Below are 19,280 nucleotides of genomic sequence, written 5' to 3'. Positions count from 1 at the left end.
CTCCATTTGGGCTCCTGGCAACACAACAGTGTACAATATAAACAATGCAGTTATCAAGTGTATCTCCTGCGTACAGGAAAGATAATCTTAAGAGGGAGAGAGTGAGAATATGCCATGCATTATAGCATGTGACTGACTTAAGAGGTTCTGGGGGTCGCAACACTTGTCTAAAAGCCCCAAAAATATGTATTCAAGTTACATTAAGGGGAATGTTGAATGTAAAAATGAACGTTATAATAATTCCCATTTATTGTAATAATCCCCATTATGATTATAATTGCGAACAAAATTAAGAGCTGCAGCGGAGGTGACGCTGACAGATTACTCCTCAAAATAAGGTATTGTATGGCATAAAAATACTTTTATAATACTGCAAATATTTTAATTCTGTTCTAATTATACAGAAATGTAAATGAATAAAGTTTAGTGGTTACACTTTGCAATAAGTTCTCATCCAATAACATTAGTAAATGCTTTAGCTAACACAAATGAACAATGAGCAACATACTTTCACAGCGATTATTAGTCATGTTAACAGAAATGGTGTTTGATTTTAAACGTGAGTTGGTAAATGATGAAATCAACTTGTACTAAAGGTACTACGATAAAAAATGCTATACACGTATTGTTAACTGGATGTTAACAAATTAATCCTTATTTTAAAGTGTTACCATTTTGTAAACACGGCACACTTTTATTTTCCCTGTCCATTCCTGATATTTTAAATATTTGTTGCTGCCTTCCATTTTGAAGCACCATCTAATTGGAAGTCATTTCAACTTCCTATTTAACATTTTTAATGTTAGGTTTTCTATTACTTTAACTTCAAATAAGTTAATTTTCCTATTTGCTCCTGTAAAGCTGGAACAATGCACATTGTGAAAAGCGCTACATAAATAAATTTAATTGAACTGAATAAATAAATTATTTTGTTACAGCTTTTTGTAGTGTAGTTTGGTTACAATTTACCATTGGCCAAAATTGTAGGTATTAGGTTGAAATTACTTTTAAAGCCAAATGCACAGTGTAGAAAACAACAGCATATGGATTGTGAATGTTATTAGGAAATAACGTGTATAATTCCATTCTTTAACTTTGTGGCTGAAAATGAGCTCACTAAATGATGCTCAATTTTCTAGGGTATGTGAACGCAGAACCTCTGACTCTAGCATTACCTCAATGCTGTTTAACAACGGAGAGATGTGCCACTATATGAAGCCGCTTTATTGGGTACTTGACATCCTGTGACTCTGGAGAGCTTTTCCATTGGTCACAGAGCTGTGTCAGCCACTTAGGACGGGTGATAAGGTCTTCCCTGCACTTCCGAAAGAGATGTTTTTTTGGCCAGTGATCGTAAAGGCTCTTCAGAAGGCACGCTGTTGCACACCCAGCATTTGATAAGATGCTTGCCTCCATTAGTCAATGGAGATTACATTTTTTTCACTCTATGGCATCGAAGTATAATTTTTTTATTTGCTAGAAAAATATGATCAGTCTATATATTTCCCATTTATTTCCCCATAAGCAAATCTGGAAATACAACGAGGTAATTGATGCTTGTCAAATGCTTACAAACCTCTTTGAGGTATACAGATTTTCAGCTCACTTTCAGTCTATCCTGCAACCTCTCACACCCCATTTAATTTCCATCGTCACAGATATTTAGCCTTTCTTTTTCAAAGATACGGAGGCCCTCTTCAGAGTTTGGTCAAAAAGAAACAGTCAATGAACTCAAGCCCCAACATTCAAAGCAAATCAGAAAAACAAATAAACACTAGGCCCAAAATCTGCCCTGGCTCACCCACCCAAACAAAAAAAAAACCCTAACGAGGAAGGGGCTTCTGCACGTATCAGAGAGATGTTTACAAAGTCCTCATTAAGGAAAAGAAACTAGATAAGAGTGCACACGCACACACACACTCACTGGGACACTACGAACACTAAAAATGCAGAGCTTCCTAGTTTGTAGATAAGGCATAGAGAGAAAGTGGAGAGAGAGAGAGGGGGGAAGAGAAGAAAAACATTTGAAAAGAGATGCCACAGAGGGACATATCTTTCACGTAGTGAAACAACCCTCACGTCAAAACCTTCCAGACATCAGAAGGTAAGAAGAAGAAGAAGAAATCCTCCAAGTTCAGGATTAGAGGGACTTTCATTCAATGACAGGTGTGGCTGCAGAACTTCAACAAACCTCAACGCACTGGAGTGATCACTGACCCTCTGGATAAGCAAGGGTTTAGTTCTTCTGAACGCAACAAAATAACATTCAGGGCATTGTTTCATTGAATCTGTAGATCCAAATTCAATCCCTGTTTGACTCCAAACCCATTGGACTGCTTGTTTTTGTGTCTCATCACGGTTGGAAGCAGGGTTTGTAAATTTGGATTATGGGGCCATCCATAGCGTCAGTTTTTTTGGCCTTCCTTGTGTTGTTTTGGGGGCCTTTCTTTGCCTGCAGTAACCCTATCAGCTCACCGGAGAGGATCCGCACTGGTCCAGGGCTGGATGATGGGAATGGAGGTGTTCTGGATCCCTCACTACTGGAGCAGGACAGTGAGGTGGACATGCAAAGCGTGCTGGAGACCCTAAAGGGGCAGTTTCTACGCACCTTTAATCTGTCAGGTATCCCTCCACCTGTAAAGACAGGGGCCACTCGAGTGGAGCCCCCAGAGTACATGATGGAGCTCTACAACCGCTTCGCCAACGACCGAACATCAATGCCTTCGGCAAACATTGTACGCAGCTTTAAAAATGAAGGTACTTGGAAATGTACTTTTTAATTTTAACTGGGAAATTTATATATTTGCAACTGTTTATGTTTTCGATTGTGTGCAAACAAATGATAGGGAAATCTGCTTTTGGGTAGAAAATACTATAAAAATTACAAAAATGTTTGTTGAAATGTTTCGAGCTGGAATGATTTGAATATATACGAATATAATTTAAAATATAATGCAATTTAAATCGCAAATATAATGCAATTTATAAAATAATACATTTCAATATATTTTTCTAGATATTTTCAAGTGTATGTTAAATGATTTATTATAATATTATTATTATAAATATAATGAAAGTTTTTATGTAGAATGTACAAGATATTATAGTTTACCTATAGTTTATATACAGTATAATGTATATCTAAAGTATTATATAATATAGTTGTTTTTTTATAAAAAAATCTGAGATTTACATTTTTTTTCAAACAACAGGCCATTACTGTACAATGTAAATGATTTCTTTAATTATGTATGCAAATCAACACAACAAGTATAAGTTAAAGTGATAGTTTACACAAAATAAAAATTCTGTCTCTCACCCTCTTGTCATTTCAAACTTTTATGACCCACAAACTTGTATTTCTTTCTTCCGCGGGAAAACAAAAGAAGATGTTTTGAAGATTGTTGTTTACAGGCCCCATACACTTGCGTTGGTTTTTGCAATAGAAGTGAATGGGAGTCAGAGCTGTTCGGTTACCAACTTTCTTCAAAATATCTTATTTTGTGTTCTGTGGAAGAAAGAAAGTCTTGAAGGATTGAAATGACAACAGGGTGAATAAATGATGTGAGAATTTTCATTTTTTGGGTGAACACTTTAACTAGGCCGAATATCATAAACACTAGATTTGTTTCTAAGCAGAGTTATTTTGATTAATTTAAAACATAGCGATCCAACATTTAAGTCTGTTTATTTTGTGTGATTTTTCTTTTCAGACTCTTCCCCATGCAGCGTGGGACCTGGTGGGGTGAGACAACACCCCCTTCTCTTCAACGTGTCAATCCCACACCACGAAAGAGTCACCGCCGCTGAGCTCCGACTCTACACCCTGGTTCAAACCGATCGCCACAAATATGCTGGTGTTGACAGAAAAGTGACCATATATGAAGTGAAACAACGTGAAACAAACGCCAGTCATCAAATAAGAGGAGACGATATTGAGGAGGAAACAGAACTAGTGGAGTTGGCATCTCGACAGGTTTACGGCACAGACAATGGCTGGGAATCCTTCGACATGACTGCTGCGGTGCTTAACTGGCGTGCTAAATCAGAATATGGCACCACCCACAAGTTGGAGGTTCACATCGCAAGTTTGAATTCTCAGAGTGCTCCAGCTTCCGAAGGTGAGAATACAGGCAATGCCATAGGAGGGGCCATGGACATTGACACCAGTCTTGAGGACAAGCACAGACCCTTAATGATTGTCTTCTCTGATGACCAAAGCGTAGACCACCGTGGAGACAAGCGAGAACTGAATGAACTTATTCAACATGAGACTGCTGGGCGTGGCTTTCAGGACAACCTTGGCCTGGGGCTGACCGATCTCTGGGACGACTTGGGACAAAACGATGAGAATGAGGAAGAGGAGCAGAGTGAGGAAGCTCTCCTTCAAATGCGCTCCAACCTCATCTATGACACGGCATCCAGAATTCGACGCAACGCCAAAGGCAACCTGTGTAAAAAGAACCCTCTCTATGTTGACTTCAAAGACATCGGTTGGGACAGCTGGATTTTGGCTCCCACTGGTTATGAAGCATATGAGTGTGCAGGGGTGTGCACGTACCCCTTGACAAAACACGTTACACCCACAAAACATGCCATTGTGCAAACTCTAGTCAACTTGAAAAGTCCGCAGAAAGTCGCTAGGGCTTGTTGTGTACCCACTAAATTAGATTCCATCTCCCTGCTCTACCTAGATGATGCAGGTGTGGTCACATACCAGTATAAATATGAAGGCATGGTGGTATCAGAGTGTGGATGCAGATAGTATTTAATGGAAGGAAATGGGGTGAAGCCAGGCCAGAGCTTAGAAACTGGAATAGATGGAGATAAAAACTAGCCAAACCTATGGCCTTCATACCAATTTTCTTCCAAATGGTGGTGGAAAAGATTTACTCCCAACCTTAAAAACGGAGTTGCAAAGTTCCTGAATATGAGTCAAAGTTTCACAAGGGTGTTGCGTCAAGCAAAGGACTTATTTGGAACCACGTGACAAGGGGCACAATGCAAGTTTTGGTGAATTATCCCTGCTGAATAAGAATTGGGTGGAACAAAAGACAGTAAATTAAGCCCTGACACGCCTCAAGATCAGCCTGGATAAACACGCTGTTCTTATCAGTAAAGACTCAAGTTTAAGTCGGAGATTGTATCAGCTCGGACTCGTTGCATACTCAGCCTTTGCGTTTGCATCAGCAAAGTTCTGCCCAAGTGGGTGTTGTAGAGATGGCAGCTCAGTGGAGAATGTGAACTCAAGCACCACAGGGTCAGTCTGGTGACCCTACTGGAGACAAGAAGCATGCGAAACTGTCCGTTTCCAGTTTCCACAAAGCTCGGTATCATATCTGTCGTGACAACACCGAGTCAATATGCAGCTTCCTGCCAACAGAATGCATTTGATATGAACTGTCTAAGTTAAAGTGAAACAGTTACCAGAAGAATCTTGTAAAGAGAAGGAAGGGGCAAAACAGACCAGAACGGACCGGTCTTGACTTCCGATTCTGTCTGGGAACATGCAGAACAAACATTAGTGTTGTGGATTTTCAAGGTTTGCGGCCAGTATTGCAACTGTTTCAGGACACTGTTTGGGTTGTAGGGCATCTTAAAAGTCGATAGAGGACAATTAGAACTGTCAACATTATCTGACTGGTTTATATATATATATATACATTTCTTTCTCTTGGGCCAGTTATTCTTGTTTCATCAGGAACTTTGCATTCTAAAATAAGAACCACCATCCACGTTCTACCATGAAATAAACTTGCACATCATTTACTGACTTTTAACAGAAATGCTAAGATATGAGAAGTGGGGAGTTGAAAGAGGATGCAGAGTCACAGTGCTTGCACAGTCTGGCTTGTTCCATTGTTGACAGGCAGCATCAACCCCAAGGGGGTACTGGGAGGCCACTTTCCCCCCTCCTCCACATGTGTCGTGCGAGCAGCTCTCCCACCCCTGTGCAGGACTGTGATAAGGAGGTGTCAGGATTGAGAAACATGTGTTTGGTTCTTAAGAGCTTGGAAAACCAATAACAATTCCGAACTGCATGGAAAGTAGAGGCGGGATTGAGAGGGCATATCAAATTCTGGCCACAAGAAAGGAGATTTGCAGCATTCCCCCTTATGGCTTTACTGAACCTCCTTTTGAGTCTTGCTCCCTTTAAACTTTCTGTCACGTCTTCAAGGAACAGATGTTGGATCCTGTTGGATCCTTATCGCTGTTGGGGCAAGAGGATGAATGGAAACTGTCTCGCAAGGTCATCCCCACCCACATATACACTCCGCGAGACTTTTCAGTCATCACCATGTCTGATCATATCTGGCAGGATTTTTCTCATGCTTGAAAGATACTTCACATTGCTGGCTTTACGTAACATTACTATCAGACTCGAATGTTAAAATACAATTTATGTTCTGCTGCTTGGATTTATGATAAAGCTTATTTATTGATTAATTTATTTTAAAATATTATTCTTTAGGTGACTAACAATATTGTACATATGACTAAGTACACTATACAGAGTATGTCATGATCCTGTTTTGCAAAAAAATATGTGTATACTTTATTTTGTACGAGTTCATTTTAAATTAAACATATTATTTTGTGATAATTTATATTTTGGCATCTGTAGTGTGCACTCAGCAACGTCTGACTTTATCAATCAGTTCACCAGTACTGACTTTGTTTTAAGATTTCTATATCTTTAAATAGTATGTTGATGCTTCAGTTCATTGCACCCAGACACCCAGAATAGATTTAGGCAATGTCAGTCCAGAGCTCGCTGTTTAGATAGTGGGTCTGGGAGCTATTCATAAATTTAACTTCCTATTGAAGACCAGCAGCTCAAAGGCCCGGAGTTTACATGTCAAACACATCCAAATTCATGGGAAGCTGACTGGAAACTAATGTAATGACCACACAGACTCTCCTGGTCTGTTGCTTGAGGCTGTGCAGATGTGTTTAGCTCTTTTTTTATTTTTTTTGGGGTGCAGGGTCTATTAAAAAGTCGTTTTGTTCAGAATGTATTTAAGATATGAAATAAGCTTTGGTAATTTGTTGTTGCCTGGTGCCATTGTAAAGACTTTGTATTTTGACATGTACAATTGCACATTGAAAATGTAAATAAAATAAATATTTTAAAGATTAAACTGCCTTAAACGATTACTATGAACACACATATTACGAAAAAGATCATAAACTTAAGTAATGGTAATGGCCTAAAATAAAAACAATTCTAAAGACATCCTCTACTCACAAACTTTTGCATTTTAATTGTCATCGGTTACACTTTATCTTGGAGCTACTTATTGCTGTTAAAGGAACAGTTCACCCAAACATGACATGTCTTACAATTTACGCTCATGCCATTCCAGCTATATATGAAACAACTTTAAATCTCATTGATTCTCAGATTAAGTGATTTGTCATTTACATGTTTTGTTCCTATATGTTTAAAATGAATGACATTCAGAGTTGTCAATGCACGTTTTTTTTTTGCGCGAGTCATGTGGATCACTTTAATAATGGCTGTATGCCATTAACACCCAGAAGACATAGGAGATCATTGTGGACTTCAGGCGGACAAGGAGTCCTTAACACACACCCATCTACATCAATGGAGCTGTAGTGGAGCATGTGTCGAGTTTCAAGTTCCTTGGCATCCACATCTCTGACGACCTCCCCTGTTCCCATAACACCTCCACCCTGGTCGAAAAGGCACAGCAGTACCATTGAGAGCTTACTCACAAACTGCATCTCAGTATGGTACAGCAACTGCTCCGCATCTGCTCCGCAAAGCACTCCAGCGGGTGGTGAAAACTGCTCAACATATCATCGGCACCCAGTTAACTTCCTTTGAGAACATCCATCACAAGCGCTGTCTGGGTAGGGCAAGAAACATCATCAAGGATGCCTCTCACCCTAACCATGGACTTTTCACCCTCCTTCGATCCGGCAGGCGTTACAGGAGCCTACGCTCTCAGACTAGCAGGCTCAGGAAGAGCTTCTTCCCCGAGGCCGTAACCCTTCTAAACGCCACTCCACCAATCTAACCGGCACCTGCTTTATTACTACAATGGTCAAAGTACATTACATATATGTATTTGCACTACTCATATTTTGCACAGACTGCACACTGTTCTACCTAGAGCACTGTAAACTGTCTAAGTTGTTACTGTACAAAGCACAGTAAACTATTCTATAAAAATATCATTGCACTACTGTTATTTGCATAAATACATTTTAACAATACTTTAGCAAACTCATCCAACTGTATTTATTACCACTGTTCTCACGTTGCTGCTGTTCATAATGTGTATTTATAATCCTACATTGCTCTGTTCATAATGTACATAAAATCTCTACATTGAATTCCTATTTATATTCTGTATATACTCTGCTCAATACTGTATATAGCAGATCCACTGTACATTCTGTAAATCTTAGCTTCACTTACTCTGCACTTTCATGTATATATAACACTATACTCTTGCACTTCTGGTTAGATTCATTAGCTCTGTACTTGTAATCTGCATAATGACAATAAAGTTGAATCTAATCTAATCTAATGTGTTTATCATGTGTTCAACCCCTACACAGCTGGAATGGCATGAGGTCGAGTACATTTCTGAGAATGTTCATATTTGGGTAAAATGTTTTTGTCTAAGTTTTCTTGTTACAAATATGATGACAGAAATGGTAAACCAAAGACGATGTGGAAGCGTCACTATGTTAATTTGCTCTCAAGTGAGATGACAGTTCAAGACCTCCAGATCAACAAGTGTTTGAGCAGCATCCAGCTATCTGTTTCTGACAAGTGTCATCTAATTCCAGTATGAATTCCCTATGTTTACACAGGTCGCTATTGGCATGCGAGTATGATAACTAATAGGAAATGTTTTTAATATCCTGTCTTATAATATCAATAATTTTCTCTGATACACCTATCTAATTTGCACTGCAAATTTCAGTCAATTTTAAAGTCTGACATTTAGATAAACATCAGGTTAAAGAATTCTGGATGGATGGACCACTTACTCCCCATTTTTACTGAACAGGTGAGTTACTGTATCTGCCTCTTTGCTCATGTCAAACACTTAACCTGCAGTAAATCTGCTACATAACCAGTCACCAAACAGAGTAATATCTCAGTACAACTAAGTAAACTTTAACATTATGTAAACTGCCTTCAGCTGCAAAAACAACTATTATTTTATGTAAAATCACAATTTCATTCAGAGTTTAGCATACTTATTGTGTTCTTGATTACCAAAAACAGAAACGGTTCGTTTGTGTGTTTGCATATTTGATTATATTTTATTTGTAATTAACAAGAGAATTATATATACTAAACAATACATTGTATGTATTATAGTATTACTCGTCTGTAAAGCCTCACTGTTACCACCGCTGACATTCATTCTAGTCATTCGAGTCATCACAGTGCAGACAAGCTAAGACTGAGCGCCACCTTGTGGTCATAATACATTAACATTTAGCAGAGGTTTTTATCCAAAGCGACTTAAAAAGAGTTTAGGGAGCAATAAGTGATGTCATACAGGAATAACAGTACTATAGGTGCTAAAACAAAGTTACCAGTTTCAATAAAAGCTAGACCACTACCTGTTGAGAGAAAGAGTGAGTTATAATAATATTCATAATTATATATATTCATAATTGAAATGTGAGATTTTTTTTAGAAGTATACAAATCAAAAATACACTTTCACTTCATTGTAAGACAGTAAATTTACAGTATTTCACTCATTGTACTCCATAAAGTTTTACCTTCGGATACGATGGCCTTAAAAAGTCATTTCAATAAGGTTTTTTGTCAAACTCATCACACACTCGTATCATTAACTGTCATATTTTCTTTCTTAAATTGGATTTAAGGAGGATTTCAGGACCTTCATTGCTGATTCATGAAACTCACACATTACGTAATAGTTATTTATTAGTGTCTCTAATTCTCGGTTCTTCTCCTCCATCTGTCTGCTTAACTCCTCCTGGATCTTTAACTTTCAGTCTAAAATGTGTTTCTGTAGTTCAGTGAAGATATTCTTCATTAGGTTCCTCTCTGTTCGACCTTGATCTCTCCTTCACACATCTGTATGATCTCCTCCATCTCGTCTGTGTCTTTCCTCCATCTCACTCATCTCCTCTCTATGATCTTTCAGTATATGGCAAAACTGTCTCTCGTGAATGCGTTGGGAACTCTCTTCACAAAGGGAATGACTTACCAAATGTTACATTGACAACGCCGCACGTGCTTTCTGAATCCAGCGCTCGTTTGTTGAAAATACACAACATTTTTAAACTTCTTGTTGAATATTAAGTATGTCTTATTTCACCATTTTGGTGAAGTGTTCACTCCACTTGGTATTAATAAAGGAAGTAAGGAAACCTATAAACAAGTAGCTATTTTTAAACATTCCATTCCATTCCATTTTCTACCGCTTAGCCGAACCATCTCGGGTCACGGGGAGCCTGCGCCTATCTCAGGAGTCATCTGGCATCAAGGCAGGATACACCCTGGATGGAGTGCCAACCCATCGCAGGGCACACACACTCATTCACTCACGCACTCACACCTACGGACAATTTTTTCCAGAGATGCCAATCAAACCTACCATGCATGTCTTTGGACCAGGGGAGGAAACCGGAGTACCCGGAGGAAACCCCAGAGGCACGGGGAGAACATGCAAACTCCACACACACAAGTCGGAAGTGGGAATCGAACCCCCAACCCTGGAGGTGTGAGGCGAACGTGCTAACCACTAAGCCACCGTGCCCCCCTCTATTTTTAAACATAATAAACATATTTTCCTATGAACTAATTGATCTTATACTGTATTTTTACCATCATAAATCATATTTATCATTCACAAAAATAGTCTTAAACAGATACAAAGTAAATTATTGTACTAACATTTGTAGGTAACGTCAAAATCCTGCACCATATTTGCTTCAAAATGCCTCGCGGGAACTCGTAATCCAACATCACATGATCACAAACAGAACTCACTTCCTTGAAGTGACCATGGCATGTACCCTTCGCTAAGAGGCTTTTGTAAGGACCCTTAGCGAAGGGTTTCAGGTGTACACTTTCGTTCGGAGCACCACTACAAATGGCGTCCCCTTCAAGAGCACATAAATGCCGTTTGGAAAATGCCCACAGTGTTTGGGGGAGAAGAGTGAAGTTTTCGCGGGTAATCCTTGCAAAGCGTAGGTGGGACTATATGTAGTGACGTAAATCTGCGGCGGTTCCCGAATCGGACTAGGGACGACTCACACACAGAAAACTATACACTGCGTGAAAAGTCTTTTTCATGATCTTATGTTATGTACTCTTTAAGAGAATTTTAGGTTTTTCAGTGCTGATTCATGAAACTCACACATTAATAAGTAACGTTCATTGAGTTCAGAAAGCTTCTTCTTCAGTGTCTCTGACTCTCTGTTCCTTTCCTCCATCTGTTTGATAATCTCCTCCTGCATCTTTAACCTTGAGTCCAACATGTTTCTATGAAGTTTAGACAAGATGACCTTCATGTGTTTTTTTTCTGCCTCAAACCTGATCTCTTCATACTCCTGCCTAATCTTCTCTATCTCCTGTCTGTGTCTCTCCTCCATCTCATTTCTCTCCCTCTCTCTGTGATCTTTCAGGTGATCAATCTCTCTCTTGAGCTCTGTCCTCTTCCGCACCTCTTTATCCAACTCTCTCATTAGTTCTTTCTTTTTCTCTTCATCTCTTTCTTCTCTCATCTGTCTCTCTAGTTCACCTGTTCGCTCATTGAGTTGTTTGATATCTCCATCATTTTCCTCAATCATTCCCTCTATCTTTCTCAGGAAATTCTGCAACTCATTTTCTATACTTTTTTTAATCTCTCTCTCCTCTCTCTCTTTTCTCTCCTCTCTGTCTCTTATGATGTTTCTCTCCATTGCTCTGATCTGAGACTCTACCTCCAGGTAGATCTCACTGCTGTAGGATCTCTGTGTGTTTCCTTCCATCATCTTCTCAATCTTCTCTAGCAGCTCTGAGACCTGTGAACCATCTTCACTCTGATGAATGTTCAGACAGTGAAACCTGTTCCCACATTTCTCTACAAGTCTCTGGATCTCCTGATTCCCTGATTGAACAAAATCCTCAATGTTCTTCTCTTGTTCATTTTCAGTGACTGTAAAAAGAATCAAGGTGTTCTCCCACCATCTCTGCCCAAAAATCTCCTCAATTTTCTCCTTCATCTCTCTCACTACTCCAGTAGATTGATGCACTGGTATGACCAGGAGAAAGGCGTGAGGTCCTGGAGCAGACAGACGGATACAGCGTCTCACATCTTGTCTCACTTCCACCAGAGAGAGTCCAGAACAGAACCAGTCAGGAGTTTCCACCACAGTCACCTGCTTCCCATCCACCTCCTCCTGTTTGATCTCACTCTGCTGTGTCTCTGCTGATGTATCAGTCTGATTCTTCAGTTTCGTGCTGAGCTCTTCTCACATCCAGCACTGCCAAGCAGAACCAGTCTGAGCTCTGATCCAGAAACCATCACTGAAGCTGTTTCTCCACTCACTAGAAAACAGAAAAGTCACCTACCTATATGTCCACATGTCTTGCATATTATTTGTTTATAATAACTCACTGTAGGGAGGATTCCACTCCTTGCTGTGTGTTCTTCTTACAGGTGCTGTTAAGACTGATGTTTCTTCACCAGTAAGAAGGCATTATTTTGAAATACTGCATATATTCGTACACTACATAAAACTACAGTATTATTTACGGCACAATCTTTAACATAAGGCTTGTGTTCACTATTATTTTTCACCCAGAGATTTCTCACCAGAACTTTTCAGTAGTTTGTTTTCCTCAAGAAGTAGTTGTAGTCGACTGTTCTTGTCTTGCAATTCATTTCTCAGTGTCTCCAGTTGATGTTTACTGGTTTCCAACTCTTCTACTGTGTTCTCGAGCAGCCTCTCTTTCTCGCTCATTTCTGTGTAACAAATACATAACAACTCTATTTATTAACTTATATTGATTTTATTCTTGTAAACAATCACTTTTTATTTAATTGCCAAATATGATATGATTGATAATGAGTATTATCAATAGGCTCCTAATGATTGTACTGAAAATGAGTTCTAAAACAATTTTTGATATTCTGTATCTTAATGGTTCAGCAACCAATTTAGGGTGCAAATGTTTAGTTAGTTAAGATGACACAATTATATGTTTACATTCAGTAAAAATCAATCTAAGAATAGTGTGAAGAGGGTGGCTCTGCAGCATTCATTCTGAAATTTCAAATATGAGGAAACACATTCATTCCCTTACAATTGTACCTTTTCTGTTGCTGGACTGGTTCCCTAATGTAGATTATTGTTCCCTAAGGACCTATTGTGTATACATTTAAATGTACTGTTAAATGTTTGTATCCCTAATACCTAACTGGTACACAATAGGTCCTTAGGGTACAATCATTTACCCCAAAAAATACACGTTATGTGTTGTATACCCGAAGAGATGAAAAATAAACCTATAGTTTAATGGAACACTTCACAATTTTCTTTTAAATTCTGTCATGATATACTTACCCTCAAGTTGTTTTCAAACCCGTATAAATGTCTTTATTCTGTAGAAAATGAAGAAAGATATCTGGGACACTGTTAGAAACTGACAGTTCTGGCAGTTTTCTTAAATTCTTCAAAACATTTTATTTTGAGTTTAAAAATGATAGAATAATCTTTTTACTATGGAAGTAAATGGTGCCTCAGAACTGCTTACATTCTTCCAAATATTGTTCAAAAGATCAAAGGAATTGATACAGGTTTGGAACAACTTGAGGGTGATCGATTAAGCCCAGTGACAGAAAAGGTAAAATTTTAAACCTTTTTCGGACAGTGTAATGGCAGTGTTTTTAGTAGTGCATCAGGATGCTACTTATAATGGTATAATGAGGACGTGTGATGTCTAGCTGCTCTGACAAAATTACATTTACATGTTAAAACATGTTCTGATCACACACTGAAATATTTTGTTAAAATCAGATGCTTCAAATCTGTTTTAGGATATTAAATCAAACTGTCAGTTACCATATTGCTGTTGTTTGTGTTCTTGTAGCATTTTCTCTTGATGAGTGATTTTGGTTTTCTGTTCATCCATCTGCATCTTCATCTCCTGTAGTTAATTTCTCAGTATCTCCAATTGATGTTTTCTGGTTTCCAATTCTTTGTCTTTCATTTCATTTCAAGTACACAAATACACACACAATCATATTAACAATGAATCTTCCTAAGGTATATGTGAGTGTTGTGTGCAATAGCTGATGTGATTATGTCTTAAGTAATTTGTCTCATTTATTCATTTGAATTCTCTCAGTGTGACCAGTTTCACTCACCTGCCATTAGAACAGAGTCCCTTATTTTTAATCTCTCCTTTTCTGTCCATGTTCTGTTTATCTGTAGATGAAAAGAATCACTCAATTCTGATATTTGCTATTTAAATCAGGCTGATTTATTATGTTTAGATGTGGAATAGCTACTTTATTTGTCGTTTGAACATAACGGCCCTCATTTATCAAACGATCGGAAACCAGAAAACTGTGCGTACATTTGCTTCCACGCAAAACTTTTGAGAGTCAGTCATGAAGTAAGGTAAGAATAATTAACTATTATAACGAAATAATTGCGTTTTTACACCTTCTATGTACATAAACTTGTTGTTGGAAAATCAATTAACCAAAGTAGGACACACAAGAGTTTTGACGTAAACAGAACGTTTCTACGTTCGTTTGATAAGTGAGGGCCAATGTCTTTATAAAAGAGGAATTTGGGAAGAGAGCAGAAATTCTTTCCTTACCCTATATATGTGTATTCTGAATCCTCCAAATTTTTTTGCAAATGAAGACCTGTCGGAAGATACTGAAGACAACATGAAGTGAAAATAGAGTTTATTCATCAAATAAAACTCCCAATGGAATTTTATGGTTCTATCTGCATTCTGAGCAGTTTCAAGTTTTTTTCATTCCAAATGACTTTGTCTCTTAAAACCTCTTTGTTTTCTAAGTCCTAAAATGTACACATGTGAAGAAAAATATCACAACAAGTAAATACGTTGTCAAATGCGAATAACTCGATTTTGACAGAAGTGTGAACTTCATAATTTCAAGGCACCTAAATATGGATTGTATCACAAGTATACTAATGAATAACAGTTTCTTTTTTATTAAACTTTGATTAAACTTTTTTATTAAACTTTGATTAAACTTTTTTATTAAACTTTTGGAGTTTTGGGACATCAGTATTGGCTCCCACATGAATGATGATACTAATCAATAAAGAAGAAAGATGAACATGCTTTTACTCTCACAGTGATATATGCTATTTTTCAAAAATGTATTCAAATTATACTGAAATTTATTAAGATTATGGTAATTCTACCCACACGTATTGTATCAGATTGATTTGTCAAACTTCACTTAATGATCGTCTACATCTACATTCTGTTTCAGATCATTTATTCTGTGACCATATTAATATAAAGACATTGAGCTCATGAAGAGTTTGAACTATTACTCACATATGCTTTGGTCTTTTTTCACTCTTACTGTTATTTCTTCTGTTTTGCCTCCACTGGTTACCTGACACACATAATCTCCCAGATCTGACACACTGAAGCGAGTCAAGGATATGGAAACATCTCCTTTCTCCAGCACATCAGTGAACTGTTTCACTGTTCCCTCATAGATTCTCCCCTCTATCATGTGTCTGTTCTTATAGAGACACACACAGTCCGTCTCCTTAAACCATCTGATCTCCATATCAACAGCACTGATTTCAGGTGACAGGTGACATGGCACAGTAAATCCAGATATATTATGAACCACAGCTCTTTTAGCTGTTTCAGGAACAACAAGCTGAAACTCATCTGTAACAAAAACAAATGCTAATAATTATACATTTAACTGTATCATGCAATATAGGGCACAGTGTGTGTTTCAGCACATGACGGAGTGCCCTTAAATATGAATCAGGTGATCAATAATCTTATTTTGAAACTTACAGCTGCTAGCAGTTGCCATCTCTCTCTTCTTAACAGAAACAAAACAAACACAGTGAGAGAGAAGAATGATGTTAGACTAACTACACAACATCAACACATCCCTAATTTAAAGAGGAGCTTTCATGCTATGTTAGCATTATGACATCTATACACTGTTAAATGTGCAGGCCTCTCATGCTTAACATGGTCAACTTCTTCAAAAACGAGTTGGACGTATGACGTATCATTCTGTCCTTGATACACTCCTACAGCACGCCATCTTAATTAGGAAAGTTTTTTCTAATTCGGGATCCCTGTGTCGTCACAGGGATCCTATTCCTTTTATTGGCCAAAAGCATGGCAAGGCGAAAGAGCCCGCCTAAGAGCCAACTGAGGAGCAAGACCAGCTTTATCAAGGTTATCTGCGATGCGCTCAAATAGGGCTGCGCTGCAGCTCGTTTCTCTTGAGATAATGAAGTTTAGATGTGTCTGTTTGTTCACAGCATTTCAGTGATGCTAAATGACTAAATGTTGGATGTTATGTGAACAATGGATATAACATTGGATTTAGAGATCCTTTGAAACTGATAGATTGGTCCCAGTGATAAAAGATGCCGGACATGAACTGCACGCGGTAGGTCAAACTATGTCATACGTCTGTTTTGTTGGCAATCCGCGTGTTCATGCATAATGTAAAAAACCATGAAGGGATTAATGTGATGATGAGTTGCTTGCTCGTGCTTTTGTTCCATCCCACTCTTCCCACTAGTCTCCCCTTTAGCGCTACATAGCACATACATCTTTAAAATGTCTGCTAAAGATCTGGAAAACATCAGCGGAGTAAAAACATCTGCTAGACATCTTAGAAAGAGCTGTTGTAGGCCTACATCCATTCTTAATCAAACACATCTTACCAACATCTTCTAGAGGTCTATATGACATCTCTGCATGTCTTGCAAATGAAACACCAAATTGCTGCTCCAAGATGTACGTGTGCTGTGAGGGGCAGCTAATGTTTTTAATCGTACAGCTGTATCTCTCTTTTATAAATTTGATCAAACTAAATTTTCTTTGAAGATACGACGTATGCAATACACTGTATAGGCATATGGGCGTGCACAAGCAAGAAATATGATAATTCTGACTCACAACTATAATTAATAAGGTCTATAGGCCTATCCAAAACTAAAATCTGACATTAGACATATGTAGTCGTGGTTCTTAAGTGCTAGTTGGTCCTGTCTGTGTGTGATGTTGTAAATAACATTAGTCTGCAAGGGTATAATAATCGGCCATATTTCATTGCATTTTGAACTGATATTTGTATTGCAGTTCATTGCACTTGAATTTTGATGTGAATAAATGTTTTCATTTCAAGTCCACACATTTTCAGGAATGTTTAGCATGATTATTTAATGAATCTTGTAAAAAACAAATACTTACAGTACAGTGTTGAGGATTCGCTGCGTCAAGAGAAATATGTCCTTATGATGCTCATTTAAGACTGTCGCTGTATTAAATGATTGATGAGTTTACTTTCGTGTCTATTTAAGAAAGAAAAAGAGCATTTGCTTCATAGGGGGATGAACGTGAAAAGGATGCTATACTTTCACTTTCCAGTTGCACTGTCATGGGTGGGGCTAGATATTTTTAAAACGACTGTGACCCCGTGTGGTAACTGTTTGCTACTACGATGCTCCAACTGCAAATTAGACAGGATAAATTTATGCAAGAGGATACTTCGGTTGGTATAGTATCACCTCTTATCTTTAGCTCCATCTCTGGTTTGGACAACAACAACTATGAAGTCTGTGAATCAGTTCTTGACAATTTAGCTGTCATGGTAAGCAAACTTTGTTCTAAACAAAAACATTTTAATAAGATATAACATATATTAAACATATGAAGATGTTTTACACACAAATACATAAACAAAAACATTACATGAATAAACTGTAATTCAAATTTTTTTTAAATGATATGCGAGGCAGAACTCTTAAATAAAAAAGCTACTAACCAGTTGATAAAGTCACACATTGCATTAGAAGTGCATTAGAAGCAGTTGCCAGAGAAAGTAGTGAGTCTTGTAGCGATTTAAGCTGTATGTTAAAATAAGGATGAGTTTAATTTACCAAATAAGATTCTCCACCAGATCTATCAAGATCACATCCATGAAATTAGTTATTTAAAACGTCAATTTCAGTCAAGGAATTAGTTTAGCTGAAAGGCAAATACGTATTATAATCGTCATTACACATACATATTTTACAATTCTGATTAGCAATATAGTGATACAATATGGAGGACTAGTATGGAGGACCAGGAGAGTCATGTGTAAAGTAATAAAGCATTTCATTGTTTAATAACTAATTCTTCAATAAAAATAGGCATTAATCCATTTATTTCTAATTTCATTTTTTAATGGGCAATAAAAAGCGTGATTGTAAAAATAATTATTAAATTAAATATTAATCCATCAATAAATACTTCAATTTAAAAAGGGACTTTTAAAAATCAACATAAAACACGAAATAAATACACCATTTTAAAGCGCATTAATGAATTCCTTTATAAATAGTGGAATTTCAAAATCTATTTCAAAATGCGATTTAAAAAGAGGAATAAATAATTGGATTTACAAATTAAACTAGAAATAAAAGTTTTAATCCGTCATTTAAAAGACTATTTCTTTTAGCATTTGCATTTCCATTTCCCCTCTTCATTTCCTTATCCGATTTGCTATTCGATTTGCCAAATCATTTAGCTTTTCCATTTAGCCTCTCTATTTACCATTTCCGGGACACTCTGGGGCCTTGCATGCTCAAACGAGGTAAAACAATGCAAATTAGCCGCGGTGAGACAGATGTAACATGCTCTCTGATTGGCTAGTTCATTTTACGTCATGTTCAGAGGTGTGTCAGATGAGCAATGGAGAAGAGAGGATAGTGTGTTGTTCACTACACGTGTAACCAGTGCGTTATCAGCGCCTGCTTATTCTCTAACACAAATCATAGAAAATGAAACTTATTGTTAGAACAGGTTAGAACATTCATACTGCACGTGGAAGCAGCAGTGCTGCGCTCATTTTGGCGCCGAGTCTATTTATGATGCGATGCTTACGCGGAGTTAACGTGACATAAGTTACGGTGCTTATGGCCAAAATGCTCATAGATTCACGCGAAATGTAACAGTTTTACCATTAAAGCATGTAACTGATGTCACCTGTGTTTTAATCCGCCAATATCTACTCTTTA

At 37.7% G+C, this 19,280-nt stretch overlaps 2 protein-coding genes and 1 long non-coding RNA gene across 3 annotated transcripts; 1 reads left to right on the top strand and 2 right to left on the bottom strand.

Moving 5' to 3' along the window:
* The first annotated feature begins 1,629 nt into the window (after nucleotides 1–1,629).
* Nucleotides 1,630–7,142, top strand: bmp10 (bone morphogenetic protein 10). Its single transcript, XM_056747221.1, has 2 exons — nucleotides 1,630–2,757; nucleotides 3,714–7,142. The coding sequence occupies exons 1-2, from the start codon at nucleotides 2,388–2,390 to the stop codon at nucleotides 4,763–4,765; spliced, it is 1,422 nt and encodes a 473-aa protein (XP_056603199.1). The 5' UTR covers nucleotides 1,630–2,387; the 3' UTR covers nucleotides 4,766–7,142.
* A 2,266-nt stretch (nucleotides 7,143–9,408) lies between these two features.
* LOC130419570 (uncharacterized) lies at nucleotides 9,409–12,965 on the bottom strand. Its single transcript, XM_056746408.1, has 2 exons — nucleotides 12,632–12,965; nucleotides 9,409–12,561 (listed from the first exon to the last, which is right to left on the bottom strand). The coding sequence occupies exon 2, from the start codon at nucleotides 12,234–12,236 to the stop codon at nucleotides 11,346–11,348; it is 891 nt and encodes a 296-aa protein (XP_056602386.1). The 5' UTR covers nucleotides 12,237–12,561; nucleotides 12,632–12,965; the 3' UTR covers nucleotides 9,409–11,345.
* Nucleotides 12,966–14,200: 1,235 nt separating this feature from the next.
* LOC130419571 (uncharacterized) lies at nucleotides 14,201–14,988 on the bottom strand. Its single transcript, XR_008906517.1, has 3 exons — nucleotides 14,845–14,988; nucleotides 14,384–14,444; nucleotides 14,201–14,219 (listed from the first exon to the last, which is right to left on the bottom strand). It is a non-coding gene; the product is annotated as an uncharacterized LOC130419571 (long non-coding RNA).
* Between the last annotated feature and the right edge of the window lie 4,292 nt (nucleotides 14,989–19,280).

The sequence above is a fragment of the Triplophysa dalaica genome, chromosome 4 (genome assembly GCF_015846415.1).
Source record: "Triplophysa dalaica isolate WHDGS20190420 chromosome 4, ASM1584641v1, whole genome shotgun sequence".
Lineage (NCBI taxonomy): Eukaryota > Metazoa > Chordata > Actinopteri > Cypriniformes > Nemacheilidae > Triplophysa > Triplophysa dalaica.
This window is presented reverse-complemented; position numbering and strand designations above follow the sequence as displayed.

Bases quoted from the DNA above. Each gene is read 5' to 3' on its own strand.
- LOC130419570 (XM_056746408.1), bottom strand. From the start codon at position 12,236: ATGAAGGAGAAAATTGAGGAGATTTTTGGGCAGAGATGGTGGGAGAAC.
- bmp10 (XM_056747221.1), top strand. From the start codon at position 2,388: ATGGGGCCATCCATAGCGTCAGTTTTTTTGGCCTTCCTTGTGTTGTTT. The intron at 2,758-3,713 runs GTACTTGGAAAT...TTTTCTTTTCAG, and splicing joins ACGCAGCTTTAAAAATGAAG to ACTCTTCCCCATGCAGCGTG.